Here is a 15,190-nt window from a genome sequence, read left to right on the forward strand (position 1 = left end):
CGCCTTCTCAAAATATTCTATTTTTTAAGGTTTCAGTTGATTCCAATCTGATTCGAATCAAAATCATTAGAGACCGATTCTGGGTTTTTAAACCTTGATTTAGCAACGATTATAGGTATTGATATACTAAACAAACGAAAAATCACATACTATTATATCACTTCAAATTAAATGTGTTTATATACTTAATTCACTTCCTCCAAAGACCAAGTCTTGGATCACATGCTTTGCCATGGAAAATGTTCCACCTAACGAATAATGTGAAAACTCGTCATTCATAGTTGAAATATTTATTACTAATCATTGATGTTGACCACATATTTAAAGGGAAAATCTTGTTGTAACTAAGGTTGGGGGAAAAATTGTAACCTTACTTTTTTATCTTTTTAGTATAACATTTTTTTCTAATTAGGGTAAATCCTACCATTCCACATAAGTATTGAATTAAATACTACATTTATAGCTTTCTTAACTTTTTGGAAACCCTTTTTACCCATGCAATGAATAATTTTTTAGAATAAGACAAGGGGCAGTTAAAAGAATGTTACAACCTCTTAGTTCACACTACTTTGGCGACAACGAGTTGCACTCTTATTTAAATTTTGTGATGTAAACTATAAAGTAACAGTCAATTTTTAATTTAAATATTTCCTTATTTTAGATGTACAAAAACATTACTAACCTCTCTAACACATAATAAATTAATTTGAGGTTGCTTTAACGGAAAATTTCAGGCCATTTTCTCAACTAAAGATTAATTGGTTGATTGGAGCAATAAAAAGATACAAAGGAGACGTAAAAGAAAGAAAAGAAAATATAAGTGTGAGGAGGAAAGAGTCTTCACCAAAAACAAGAAAAATAGGAACGTCACAAAATAGACAGTAATCAAATAACTAATGAGCTAATAAAATATCGTAAATAATTATTAATTAGTATAACAAGTGATTTTTCTTTGACTATAAAACTAAGTTCGTTCCAAAGAAAGATATTCTTTATTTTGGACTCAAAATATTTGCACATGCTAATTAACGTTGGAATTTGTATATTATCAGTTCAAGTGAGTTGATTCATTCATTAGTAGATTACGTCAACAAGTTCGTCATTTTGGAGGGCAAGTGAGGAAGTGCAAGTCCATTATGTATATTTTAGGGTAAATTACATGTCACCCCTTGATTTTTAAATGAAACTCAAATCACCCCCTATTTTTTAAAATACTTAAATCACCCTTCATATTAGACCCCAATATGACAAATTAGTTCCTACCGTTTGTTTTATGCTGTTAAGAGATGATGTCAGCCAGTTAAATAAATTTAAATCCCTAAACTACCTTTGACATCCAAACTTAGATTTTGAAGGGTAGTATTGTAAATTTAATTCTAATGTTTTAATACAAAGGTAAAATAATCCTTTCACACCAATAACTAACAGCAAATTAACACCGTTACTGTAGAGGGGGACGGATGAGTTTTTTTAAAAACCAAGGGTGATTTGAGTTTCGTTTGAAAACCAGGGGGTGACGTGTAATTTACCCTTATATTTTATTATCACATGGCAAGTCAGATGGAACCAAAGTTTAGTGATCCATAAACCAAACCCTCAACTAGTTATAAGCTAAGGTTGAGTTCAAGTTTTCACAACATGTTCAAATGAGATAGTTGCAAGCCAAGAAATTTGGGCAATTGAAAATTAAGGTGAATTCACAAAGTTTTATTATTTTTCTAAATATTATAAAGCATTAATTATGTCACATGGACAAATGATATATCTATTTCGATCGCTAGATAGAGAGGGCATGGTCTAAATTAGCCACATCTCAAATTTCAAGTCTAATTCAATCAAGGGGGCACACGCCCATGACAGCCAATGAAGGTATGCGCTAGCATCTCGGGGTAGGGCGGTCATTCCCCCACCACCCCATAGAGAACATTTTTCCTTCAATCAGCTACCCCTTTTGTATATACATACATCCCATGTATGTCCTCATACATGTGCACTCTCCCAACTCTGGATAGGAATAGACGGTCTAGATAAATTTTTATTTTTTTTTTTTAAACCCTTAAAAATAAATGGCTTAGATTTTTTCTTGTGATTTTTGGAAACATGACCTTCACCTTCCCTTGTAACATGGATAAAATGTGCAATATTGCAACACAGTGACCTCTTTGCATCCGACAATCTAGATTCACCCACCGGAGATGCCACTTTGTAAAAATTGTTATTTGCATATTCCCTTTTCCCGTTTGTCTTAGAGGACCCGCATTCTTTTCCTCTTGAAAAGGATGGTGAAGATAATAATAATATATAATTTACGAAGAAAAGTTCTTTGTGGGAGAGTGGGCCGCCCATACCTAGACGTAGAGGGGGTGAAATGACCGCCCCACTCCCCATGAAAGGTGAAAATCCTATCTCCATGATGCCAACATGTGTGCTCTATCGCGACCCATAATTTAGTAATCCTAAGAATTCCCCCATTTCTCGAGATATATGGAAACTTGAGAACAAAGTGGCAATTTAAATAGCTCCAAGGTTTTAAAACTTGGATTGAACTTGGTTGAATCAGCTAAGGTTTCGGAATAATTCGACTCAAAATTGAATCAGCATCAATGGAGATTGATCCCATATCTGATTTAAAGCTTTAGCACTATATTGTCTTCCTAAGAGAATTTGAGAAAAACTTCATTCCTAACCATCGAGACCAGCGCTCTCCCCCCCAAGTAAATGTGTAAATTTTGAACCAAATCGGATCAACCAATAAAATCAAACCGAATCAAATCGTTATTAATCAGGTCGGTTAGGGTTTTATGAATTAATGTAGAGATTTTCAAATTGGTTCGGTTCAGTTTTAAACAGTTAAACATAAAAAAATCAAATGAAACACTTACTTTTAAAACAAAAGCAGATTAATTGATCAAATGGTATTTGCAAGAAGTAGAAAAAAATTATATATATATATATATATATAGGGATTTTCTTTTTGACGGCCCTAAAATGTCAAATAATTTGTAATATTACTTTTTTTATCTTTTTAATATAAGATTATTTTTTTTCCATGAGATTAAATAATATCATTTCACTTATGTACTCGAAAAACATGTATGACAATGATAGCTTTTGCTAATGACATAATAATAAAACACTTTCAAATTATTTTTCAAAACTCTTTTATACATCTAATTTACTTTTTGGGAATAAGACAAAGGGCAATTAAAAAATGTCAAGTTCTAAATATATGTATCAAGGTGTCACGTTTATGACTGGTTCTTTTTAATAGTCAAAGGAGTATGCTTACAGAGTGATGCATATATTTGCTACTTGGCTCCCAAAAATACAATTACTGGGTCTTATGATGGCGAATGGCGACTCGAAGGGCATGGTATTATTGAGGTTAGAAAAGTATTGCACTCTGCCTCCTATATGTGGTGGATTCAAAGCTCTTACCTTAGTCGAACGAGGCCACTGTATAACTGTCGTCCCTCCCCCTTTTCTTGTGGCAAATATAATGAAATTATCTTCCTTTTTTTTCGGCAAATAAATGACCATTTCATTATATTTCCTTTTTTTGGCAAATAAATGATCATTTAACTTTATTTTAACCAAAATGAGGGTATTATATGCTAGGAGTAGAGTAATTATGACCTTAGCTGGGAGTTGTTTTCCTTCACCCACAATTATAACCTTAGATGGGTGTAGTTTTCCTCCATTGTGGGAGGAGAGATAGAGACACACGAAGGCGCTAGTATATGCTACGCAATCGGACTGGGAAAATTTTTTTTTCTTCTTTTTTTTGTAAAACCTAGATTTCTCATTTAAATATCTATTTTTTTTTAAGTCTAAATGGTGCTCCCTATATGGTAAAATAAAGTTTTGAAAATTTAAAGATTTCAAAAGGATGTATATATATGAAGTGCTGAAAAGTATAAGGATACATGGACATACATAGGTGGATATTTGATTGAATTTGAATGGCTAATCCAAAAGGTGTACAACTAATCCAACATCAGTTGGTCAAAATCAATTATACACATGGCTAAAAAATGGTGAGACGTCCTAAAACCTTTAAAAAAAAAAAAGCATTTTGGCGGGTGAGGGTGAGGAGGGGGGATGGGAGGTAAGAGAAAGTAGAGTCTCCTCTTTGGTGGGGTTTTTTTTTTTTTCTTTGTTATTTCACTAACTTAATAGAGAAACAGGAAGTATTTGCAATTACATACCATTGCTTAGTAATTTTACTAGCATGTGAGGTCTTCTATATATATATTCAATAATTATAAATTGATTCATCAGTCCTACACTACTTTGATGGCTGAGAAGTGCATAGCCAAAAAATAAAAAACTAATGGATTTCTCACTAAGAAACCCTTTTGGTAAGAAAAATAACAACAATATGATACATTAGGAAAGAGCCACTTCAAAGGATACAACAATAAGATACACAACTAGCTTCCTCTCAATCAACCACCCACCCAATCTTTGTAAGGGATGGCTCACTTCCTGGCTCCAAAAGCATACAAATCAAAGGATGTGGAATAGAGCTATCCAATATCCTCCACATAGCAGTTCTCTTAGTTTTGAAAACCAGCAGATTTACTCTTCTACAAGTGAGTTATTTTATCTACTGCAGAAAATATGTACCTCAGCGAGTGTTTCCTTCATTTTTTTTTGCTTAATTGTGGGGTGTACTGACTAGTTGATGAAGGCGAATAGCCTGGCGCGGTTGGTGAGTACCCAGCACTTGGACTGCAGTGATCAGCAGAGTTAAAAGAGTGAGAATTTCACCCAAAAAAAAAGTGTGAGAATAAAATCCATGCTGCTTTGTTTCAATGACTTCATAAAATTAAGCACCCACCTGTACTGAGGAGAACTTGGGCTGTAGTCTGGACTCTGACCAGAATTATAAGGACTGCCAAAAGGTAAAAAACATAAAAATGCAGAATTATTTTGCAAGCAAAATGCCATTGTCAATCAAAGAAACTAGAACATGCCCATGACATGCAGCACCCCAACCCCCCCGCCCTCTCCTTCCTTTGAAGGGAATGCTACCTAAAGTATACCAGACAAGTGAGCTACACCCAATAAAGCAAGGACAAACTTTTTTTTTTTTTCCTTTTTTGCTAAAGTACAATCACTGCCTTTTGTTTCGATGTATTCACATTCTAAAAAACAATGTGGATTACAGGACATGCCCAAGGTGCATGGCATTTGAAAATTAAGCAGGTCTGCAGCACACTGAGGTACCTACACAAATACCCATATGTGGGCTCTGGATTCTGTTTAATCTTTTGAGCACCTGGTCACCTATTACCTCTATTACATCTCTTCTGAAGAAGTTTATCATCCAACAAGTAATTACCATTGTCCAGATAACAGGAAATTCAAATTCTCCAATAACTTGCAACCTGGAAAGCATGCAGGAAAAGAACCGCAAGGTCTATGAGCTCAATGTTCATATTCTCAAGATTCCTGGTCTTGGGTCCAATTCAAACAAGCACTCCAGAGTGCACAGAAAGTTTGACTGCTAAAACAACTATAAGCAACACCAAGCATAACTCCCCAATACATTTACAGTATGCCTCAAACTAATTTTTCCTTGAAAACTTCTAAATCAAAGGATAAGACCAGAAGGCAAAGAACTATTCAGAGTTCGGACAGCTATTTAATTATCTTAAGTCAACACCTATCATCCTGTAATGTCCTGTGTGTCAGTTTGAATGTGGGAATGTGAGGCTATGAACAATTGGAACTCCAAATAGTCATATGAGCCACAGATACCAGATACTCCATAAAGCATAACTTGGCAGTTCCAATAACAAACATAATTATATGGCTTGACACAGGCTCACTTAGTTAACCTATATTTTTAATGCAATTCCTTTTCCCTTCCCTTCTTAATTTTTCATACCATCATTCAACAATGCAGAAGTGCTTAAAGTTTTTCTCAAAACTCACATAGTATGAAATGACAAAAAAAACTATTGTGAATTCTAGCAATAAAAAGGAAGTATATAGCTTATCAATGAAATATAAGGTAGACTTGTAACAGAGAGAAAAATAAAGCTTACCTGCTGGGACTGTATGAGGGACTGGGTGGGGAATAAGATGGAGAAGTTGGTGAATAAGTTGGAGACGTTGGACTGCAAAAAACAGTGAAACAGAAGTTGAGCAAACTTATAGCAGCCACTTTGAAGACATAGTAACAAATAAGTAGCCTAACTTACAACGCCCACACCATATAGAGTTATCAACACAAGTTTAAAATCAAAGGGAGGAAGGAAAAAAAACAGCTATGGTAAACTACAAAAACATCAGAAAGCATCGATAATTTGTCATTTTCTGGCAGCACATTGCAACTTACCTGTAATTTGGAGAAGACTGACTATATGGACTGGAGGGTGACACTGACAGCCTTGGACTACTTGGAGAGTATGGCAGTGGACTGTATTTTGCTGACGGGGAGTTGTAACTTGGAGATGTAGGGCTGTAGCTTGGAGACGTCGGACTGTAACTTGGCGAGGTTGGGCTGTAACCTGGAGATGTCGGGCTATATGCAAGAGACTTAGGGCTGTATGATGGAGAGGTCGGGCTGTAGGAAGGTGAAGTTGGGCTGTATGATGGAGAGGTTGGGCTGTATGATGGTGAGGTAGGGCTATAAGATGGTGAGGTTGGGCTGTATGCAGGAGATGTGGGGCTATAAACTGGAGAAGTAGGACTATAGGCTGGAGAAGTAGGGCTGTAACTGGGAGAACTGGGGCTATAACTTGGAGATGTAGGACTGTAACTGGGTGATGTAGGACTATAGCTGGGTGAGGTAGGGGAATACGATGGACTTGTGGGAGAATATGCAGGACTTGTTGGACTGTAGCCAGGAGAGCTTGGACTGTACGTTGGGGAAGTAGGGCTGTAACCTGGTGAACTGGGGCTGTACCCTGGAGAGGTGAGGCTATAACCAGGAGAGGTGGGGCTGTATCCAGAAGAAGATGGACTGTAGCCTGGGGATGAAGTAGGTGAGAAGGCCATTCCACCAACATAAGGAGAAAACTGAGCATCTGTTATAGGCGAAGAACGTATATTTGGGCTCAGCAAATAACTAGGTGACATCATGCCCTCGTTATAGGGAGTTCCTGTAATCGGTGAATGGGAAGGTGTCATGCCAAAATTTAGACCTTCCATATAACTCGGGAGATGGAGTTCAATGGCTTGCTGCAGCATCTGGTCATTCAGATACAAGGCACAATCACCAGTGCCAATTGGAGCAAGTTGACCTAGCATAATATTTTCAGTAACACCCCTGAGATGATCTGTTTCAGCATAAACAGCAGCATCAAGAAGAATGTCCACAGTTTCCTCGAATGAGCATCTCATCATTGGTCCAGTATCATTCCGATTAATACCATGACGAGTAATGGCCATCAAGTGACCCCGATAAGTCATGGTATCACAGAGGATGGCCAGATGCCTATAATTCACATAAGATCCATCAAAAGAGATGACAACTCGCAACTCATCTAGCAGTGCTCGACGAACAGCCTCGATTCCCAGAACTTCAATCACTTCAATTAAGTGATTACTTGTTGTCCTTGTGGCATCAACATCCTCATGACACATAACAGCTAGAAGATTGACGCCTTCAGTATCCAGCATCCATTCAACTTCCGGCTTAAACCCTTCATTTTCATCATATTTATTTATCTTTCCTGACTTGATAAAAACTTTATTAATATCTGGGATGCCTCGAAGGGCCATTTCAGTCAGCATGTTACTCTCAATCTTTTTAAGGAAAACGTCATCCTCGGCAGATTCATCCTGCAATTCACCCTTCGGAGCCTCAGCATTCATGATGCGGATGCGGAGAATCAGCTTCTCAGCATTGTCATCATTAAATATACAGGTTAAATCGTCATCAAATTCAAGGTTGATCTTCTCTGCTATGTCAGCCATACTCAACTTTTTATCCACCATCATCTCACGATTTAACTCTATCCGAAGAAGCCATGGTGAAATTTTCTCAGGGGCGACCTCTTCATCTGGCATTTCATAGTATGATTTGACAAAATCAACATCCTCTTCGATTATGGTGCTCATTGGGTCCGGATCATACCAAACTTCAGTAGCTTGGGTAACACTCCGTAAAGTAGTATATTCCAGAGCACATTGGACATTCTTGGCCTTCTCTTTAGTCTTACTCACTTCAGACTTCAGATAAACAGACAGTGAAGGGGTTTTGATTTTCTTAGCAACATTAATAATTTCCCTCAGCCTGGGAACACCCAGAGTGACATTCTTAGCACTGACTCCAGCATAGTGGAAGGTGTTCAGAGTCATCTGGGTAGCAGGCTCACCAATGGATTGAGCAGCAACGCACCCAATCATTTCTCCAGGGGCAACTAGTGACTGTAAAAAACGAGATTCTATCTCACCAATAACCCACTCAAATGCTTCACGCGTAAGCCTGTATTCTTTCAATACCCTTTTGCTGGCAAATGTACTACGAAGCAATATGTTAAAAAAAAGGGTGGCATTTTTCTGGGCTTCCATACTCAGAAAATCATCACCCGGGACAACCTTCAGCCTCTCCTGAAGTTTATCAACGGCCTCCACAATCTCCATTGGATGCATATCAGATGGTCTTCGCAAGTCAATCTTAAAAGTTTTCTGTGCATTCCAAATTAGCCTCTTGAGGTTCACAGGCATAGGCCAGGAGTTATCACCTGTGGTGGTAATCTCTGTTCCAAGCTGGTATCTATCCGCTTCCAGTTTCTGAACTTCTGCATCAAAGACATTGCGAAACTCCCTAATGGTTTTCAAATCTTCAACATGTTCTGGTAACATATAACTGGGGTTCCAGTTTTCATCATCAATCTCATATTTGAAAACATTATTAAACTCTGACTTCTTCATTTTTAAGGAGTCCAACTTCTGCGATTCGATCCAAACAGCATCCATACCATCCTCTCCATAAAGAAACTGAATAACATCCCCCAATGAGTTCCTGACTGTCCCATCATATTTGACCATTATATCCTCCATAGCCTTCACAAGTCGCCTCTGGATGTACCCTGTTTCAGAAGTCTTGACTGCAGTATCAATCAAACCTTCCCTACCACCCATAGCATGGAAAAAGAATTCCTGTGGAGTCAACCCACGCAGATACGAGTTTTCCACAAAGCCACGACTTTCAGGCCCATAGTCATCCTTGGTGAAATGAGGTAATGTTCTGCCTATGAACCCAAATGGAATCCTCTTACCTTCAACATTCTGTTGTCCGACACAAGCAGTCATTTGTGAAATATTGATGAAACTTCCTTTTGACCCTGCAGTAACCATTGCCTTGAGATTGTTACTCTCAGACAAGCTCTTCTGGGCACTACTCCCAGCATCATCACGAGCTTTATTCAACACCTGGAAACAACAGAATTTATTAGAGAAAAAGCAAAGTAAAGCCCGGGGGAGGGGGATAAAAAAACATATTCCACTTAGACACCTGGTTCACTCTGTTTTCAAATGATTCCATCATTGTTCGACCAGGTTCAGCCTCCAGCTGCCTTTCCTGAGCAGCCTTGATAAGTTCTTTCACTTCACTCTTTGCTTTAGAAATTGTTTCATTGATTTTTTCCATAGTTGCCGCATCAGCAATTGTGTCTCCAATTCCAATACTAAAACCATTCTGCAAAAGCCAATAGTTAACGAGCCACTGAGTATGTCCCAAAAATTTGCGGGCCGCATCTGGACCAACCTCTTCCCTGTAGAATTAAAAAGAAGGTTAGGGTATCAATCATTACCATGCTTTCTGGGTCTCTTCTAATAATAATGTTTAGCACATTACCAGATAACATGAATAAGACTTCCAGTAGATGTTCCAAGTGTCTTTTTACAAAGAATGCCTGAAAGAAGCTCCCCTTTCTCTATTCTAACTTGAGTATCACATGGAGTTATAAATCCTGTTTCAGACTCCAAGTGCCATGCAGCTGTCCTCAAGAGATTTATCTGCTTTGGAATGATAAGATTAAACACTTGCTTTCCTGTCCAAAGAGGTTTAGGCTTCAAAATTGCCGGAGCAGGTATCTTCCCATCAAAACCCTCCCACCACATCAAAATGTTCATAAAAACATCCTGTGGAAATCCAATAATATATCAGACTCATAAGGGCGAAGAAATATAATATGGCAACAGAAGCAAACTACAAATGCCTGCTTCCATCACCTTCTCAATGAATGTATCTCTTCTGGTTATCTTACGGCATCCTAACAGTGTATCCTGGACAATTCCCATAACAGGCCTATTTGCTTGAGGCGACACAATGCATTTAGGTACCATCATGAGCTCCAATACCTCTGCCCTGGTTTCAAATGACTGAGGAACATGCATATTCATTTCATCTCCATCAAAATCAGCATTATACGGGGTAGTCACTGACAAATTCAAGCGAAAAGTTGAGTATGGCATAATCTTGATTCTGTGTCCCATTATAGACATTTTATGGAGACTAGGTTGTCGATTAAAGAGCACATAATCTCCATCCTGTAGGTGCCGCTCAACCTGAAACCGAAATGTTTTAAAGTTCAGAGAACATGAAAGATCCAAGAAGAGATCAAGACAGTCTATACAAAAGCAACTACTTGCCTTGTAACCAAGCTCTAGATGGTGATCACTACTTTTCTTCAAGTACCGTAGATCTAACCTCTGTCCATCTTCTCTAATGATATACTTGGCACCGGTTTTTCCAGGTGGAGGATGAGGTCCAAATTCAACAAGTTCCTTCAGCCTGGCAAAGTTGTAGGAATTACTTGATAACAGACAATATATGCAGATAAGTACAAAGAAAAACTGAATAACATCCATACCGAACCTCATACCTTTCAATGTTATATGGAGTCACAGTTTCTGGGTACGTTAAGTTTAAAGCAATGCTCCATGGCACCCCCAGCTCATCAATGTTAATGGTTGGATCAGGTGTGATGACGGTCCGTGCTGAAAAATCTACTCGTTTTCCCATCAAGTTACCTCTAATTCGACCTTCCTTAGCCTTAAGTCTGCTACATACCGATTTTATAGGCCGCCCAGACCGCTGAGTAGCCTGAACAATAACCAAGATACTCAGATGATAATCCTAATCAAATGCAAATCCGAAAATGGAAGTACATATACAAGAACACATACCCTCGGCTGACCCGGAAGCTCATTATCAAAATATGTTGCTATGTGAAATTGCAGTAACTGTGCAAATTCTGAGATGATGTGTGCAGGAGCCCCATTTCTCTCCTGTCGCCTCAGATTCTCATTGTGTCTAATGATCATCGCCAACTGATGGGTCAAATCATCCTGATTCAAGGAAAGAAAAAGAGGGGGGAAATTCAAGATATTATGAGCCAAAAAATATATTGATGATGGCTGATTGAGCAGAAACCTAAAAAAATCAACAAGAAATAAACTGATATCTATCATCTCGAATATTGCCTAAGATCCAAAAACCATATAACGAGCATGTAAATTAACCATATAAAATAAATCTATAAAACATCATAAGAACAATATTAATCCTAGAGCTAACCTCTTAAATTTAAGACGAGAGACTTCTACATAAAACGGGTGAAAGGGAGCTTGCCTCACTCCTGGACGAAGTATCCATCATGACCGAAGGTCTCACAGGAGGAGGAGGAATTGGAAGGACTTGTAGAATCATCCAATCTGGGCGAGCATATTCAGGATTTAGACCTAATTTTACCGAGTCTTCATCACTTATCCTCTTCAGAACACTTAGAACCTGGAACATATGCAACAGAATGTCGTCGTGATTGAATGTCAGAAGAAAGAAGTAGAAAAATGGATGGTGACATTAGGAAGAATAAAAAAACCATTTGCAGAATGAGTTACCCTTTCTGCAGAAAGCTGTTGTTTTCTTTCGACAGGTTCAGGAAGCTGATCCTGGTCATCATTTTTCTTCCTTTGAGTCTTGTATTCTGCAACCATTTTCATACCTTCAATGGTGAGCTTTGGCTGTTGGGCACCACAGCCACCCCGACTCTTCTTTACTGGTTCTTCAGAAGCTTGACCCTCAACTATATCATCACCACCATCACATTTAGCTTTGTTCTTACATGCATCCATAATCTTCTTCATTCTATGTTTTGGATTTTTAATTCGAAGAGCTTGCTTAAACTTGTGATCATCCTGGAACAGCCATTACAAAATAAGGAAGTTGCAAGCAACAATTATATTAATTTTATAACTGAAATAACACAAAATCTGAGCTCATACTTATAACAGAAGTGAGAGTGGGCAAAGAAGATGAATAGGCATCTATGTTATAGAAGCTACCATGTGGAAAATAGTGTTCTGTACATCATAACTGACATAATATACCACATGTTCTGCTAAAGGTGAAACAAATGCAATAAAGACAACTAAATTCACAGTACATAGTAACAGATGTAACATTGAAAAGCACCAAACCCCCACCCCAGGAAAGGGTCACTGAAGTCAGAACAGGATTAGAGGGTTAAACATGCATAAGCAAGGAGGTATCACTGTATCAGCACCAATTTTCTCCCCCCCCCCCCCCCCCGCCTTCCTGATAGGTCGCACCCAGTTTTTATGGGTCCAACCAGATAAAAAGGTCCTACCATCTGATCCTTCAGATTTTCCAAGAAACCATAATTCATTGTTCCATGACATGGCAATCTACAATATTATCTTTCTTTCCCATCTCCATGCCTTCTGGCTTAGATGGTATCAGCACTGCAGTCAGCTTCCCTCCCCCCCCCCCCCCCCCACACACACACACAAATTCCTTGAGTTATTGTGAGTGAGGAAGCAAGGAAAATGATTCCCCTCAAAATGGTACAGGAGATTGCTAGTTTTTATCACAGAATTTTTGTGTTTCTTTGGGTGTACGAACCTACTACAAATACACACTCCTACTTCCAGATGGCCCAAGAGGATGCATTCACCATGTACCAAGGGAATAATATGTAGGAGCAATAGTTTCCAACAACCAATGACACATTTCTATAATGTGTGCCTTTACCATTCCTAAACTTGGGAAGTTAGAAATTATTCCAGTCACAGTGAAAATGAAGCTACTTGACAGTTCTTCTTTCAAATCAGAATGAAATATAAGATTCTTGCAATTCAACCACCCACTCCCCAAACTAACAAACAATTCCAGGCATAAACCGAAGATATATTTATCTTTTTATCAAAATAGCCTCACAAAACAGAGCTAACATCATAAAACAAGCTTCAACCCCGCTCCCCTGCATATTCCACCATAACAAAATTATTGCAATAATTTGAACAAACCATCTGAACATGCAACATAAATACAACATTATATAAAGAGGCTGGAATTTTTTTCTACCCCTCTTCTATTTTACCACTACCAAGGGAACAGCTCTAACAAGAAGTGGGGACACAATGACTGCATAAGCAGCCAGTGATTATATATAAACTTTTGCTTAACAATTTTGGCAAGGCATGTCCCAGAAAATCTGTCAACAATATTTAAAGGATATCACTCCTCGCATTCGTCAGTCAATGAAAACAGGGGCATGGAATAACTCAAACGCTATTTAAGAAGGCGATTAAGAAACTTAATAGGAATGCATACCTGTGCTCCAAAATCAAAAGCCTTGCCAACAAAAAAAAAGAGCAAATAAGACAGTTCACACATGAAAACCAAAGGCAATCCCATATTGTCACTCAATTCTTAATAGCGAACCTATAAGACGGTACTGAAACTGGGACAAAAACCACTATATGCTTGTCCATTTTATCCAATGAGCCTTTTTTTCCATTGGGATTAAGCCACTGCTGGGCAAGTAACATGATTTTCTTTAATAAGCAACAAGGACTTGATCCAAAGCTTCAACAACAGCATCTTATTTATCATTATTGAGTTAAATTTCAGTCAATAATGGCAATGCTTCCTTATAACGTAGTTTGCAGAAGAATATCAGTATATAAACCCCGTTGTATCCAAACTTCAATCGAATTATGTATAACAATAAATAAACAGACCCAAATCATATAGTGAAGAATAACTCGCGCAAGATTACCTCATCGACGAGTATTTTTGAACAATTGAAGCAAACACAGCGCATGATACTAAGTACAGTCTTCATGAATCCAATATGAAACATTGGCTTAGCAAGCTCAAGGTGCCCAAAATGCCCAGAACACTCCGCCATGTTAGCATTACAAGTCTCACACTTCACCTTCCTGTCTATAGTACCAAGTCGAGGGTCACTCAAGCCACCAGGCTTTGGCTTCCCCTTCTCAGTCGTCTCACTATGCTCGACCTGCACCACTGACATTTGCCTCTACGGAGAAAACAAAATAAAGATGAAGATCATAATCAGACGCTAAGCAAGAAGCTAAAACCAAACCAGAAACCCAAGAAGGTGAGGGGTTGGAGATTACAATTTCATCAGGACTTAGTATGCCAAACTGAACTCGGCGAACTTTCTTGACCTCGGATGGGGAGAACTGGTATCGCATATCCATCGGGAAAGATCAATCGAGGATGAACTATGGAATTAAACAAAACTAGGGTGTCAGTTAAGGAGAAAGAGGACAAGAGAAGAGTCTGTTATAGTTTTTGCTCTTATGCTGCTGCTTCTGCTTCTCGAATTTGTTTCAATATTTCAAGTTTCCTTTTGTTTAATGTTTGTTCTTAGTTTCAGTCGAAGAACAGAATTTCCATTTTCCATTTTCCATTCATTCTCTCCATCAGCCTCTCCTTCAAGAGAAGAGAAAGAGACACCCGCGGGAATCAAGAACGAAGCTTGAAAATGAGCCCTTTGGGCATATTTTTCTTTGGCTTTTTTTGGGATGATACCCTCTGGGCATATTTATAGATAAAAAAAAGCGAGAATGAATCATCCGCACGTACGTGCAGGTGAACGACTGAACGTACATGTGAGAGGTAACCACTTGTGGCGAAAACGGGACAAGTGGTTACCGGTCACACATATGTGCAGAGGAACTAGACTCAAAAAAATAGCCGTTATATGTGCTTAACACGGACCGCCTTCTTTTGGGTCTTATGCTAACGTATGGAGGTTGCGAAGTTACCATCCTGGAGTTCGGTTCCTCTGCACGAGGTGTGAGAGGCAATCATCTGTCCTATTTTTGCCATTTAATAGGGAAGGATAGGTAATTATGGAAACAAAATAAACATGTGATTGGCTCTGAGATA

At 38.4% G+C, this 15,190-nt stretch overlaps 1 protein-coding gene across 3 annotated transcripts; it reads right to left on the minus strand.

Annotated features, from left to right (window-relative positions):
• Positions 1-4,410: 4,410 nt before the first annotated feature.
• Positions 4,411-14,534, minus strand: LOC122661784 (DNA-directed RNA polymerase II subunit RPB1-like). Of its 3 annotated transcripts, none has more exons than XM_043857289.1 (14): positions 14,413-14,534; positions 14,049-14,312; positions 11,866-12,162; positions 11,597-11,755; positions 11,152-11,313; positions 10,848-11,068; positions 10,615-10,756; positions 10,195-10,530; positions 9,818-10,104; positions 9,476-9,734; positions 6,350-9,393; positions 6,057-6,107; positions 4,844-4,897; positions 4,411-4,734 (listed from the first exon to the last, which is right to left on the minus strand). In XM_043857289.1, the coding sequence occupies exons 1-14, from the start codon at positions 14,494-14,496 to the stop codon at positions 4,647-4,649; spliced, it is 5,448 nt and encodes a 1,815-aa protein (XP_043713224.1). In that variant the 5' UTR covers positions 14,497-14,534; the 3' UTR covers positions 4,411-4,646. The 3 variants fall into 3 exon arrangements, with proteins under 3 accessions (XP_043713224.1, XP_043713223.1, XP_043713222.1); XM_043857288.1 differs by having other exon boundaries at positions 6,057-6,128; XM_043857287.1 differs by having other exon boundaries at positions 6,057-6,128; positions 10,195-10,756.
• Between the last annotated feature and the right edge of the window lie 656 nt (positions 14,535-15,190).

The sequence above is a fragment of the Telopea speciosissima genome, chromosome 5 (assembly GCF_018873765.1).
Source record: "Telopea speciosissima isolate NSW1024214 ecotype Mountain lineage chromosome 5, Tspe_v1, whole genome shotgun sequence".
In the NCBI taxonomy this organism is placed as follows: domain Eukaryota; kingdom Viridiplantae; phylum Streptophyta; class Magnoliopsida; order Proteales; family Proteaceae; genus Telopea; species Telopea speciosissima.

Excerpts from the sequence above, each read along its gene's own strand:
- LOC122661784 (XM_043857287.1), bottom strand. The coding sequence starts at position 14,496 with ATGGATATGCGATACCAGTTCTCCCCATCCGAGGTCAAGAAAGTTCGC. Across the intron at positions 11,314-11,596 it reads ATACTTCGTCCAGGAGTGAG|GATGATTTGACCCATCAGTT; the intron begins GCAAGCTCCCTT and ends TCCTTGAATCAG. Across the intron at positions 9,394-9,475 it reads TTGAAAACAGAGTGAACCAG|GTGTTGAATAAAGCTCGTGA; the intron begins GTGTCTAAGTGG and ends TGTTGTTTCCAG.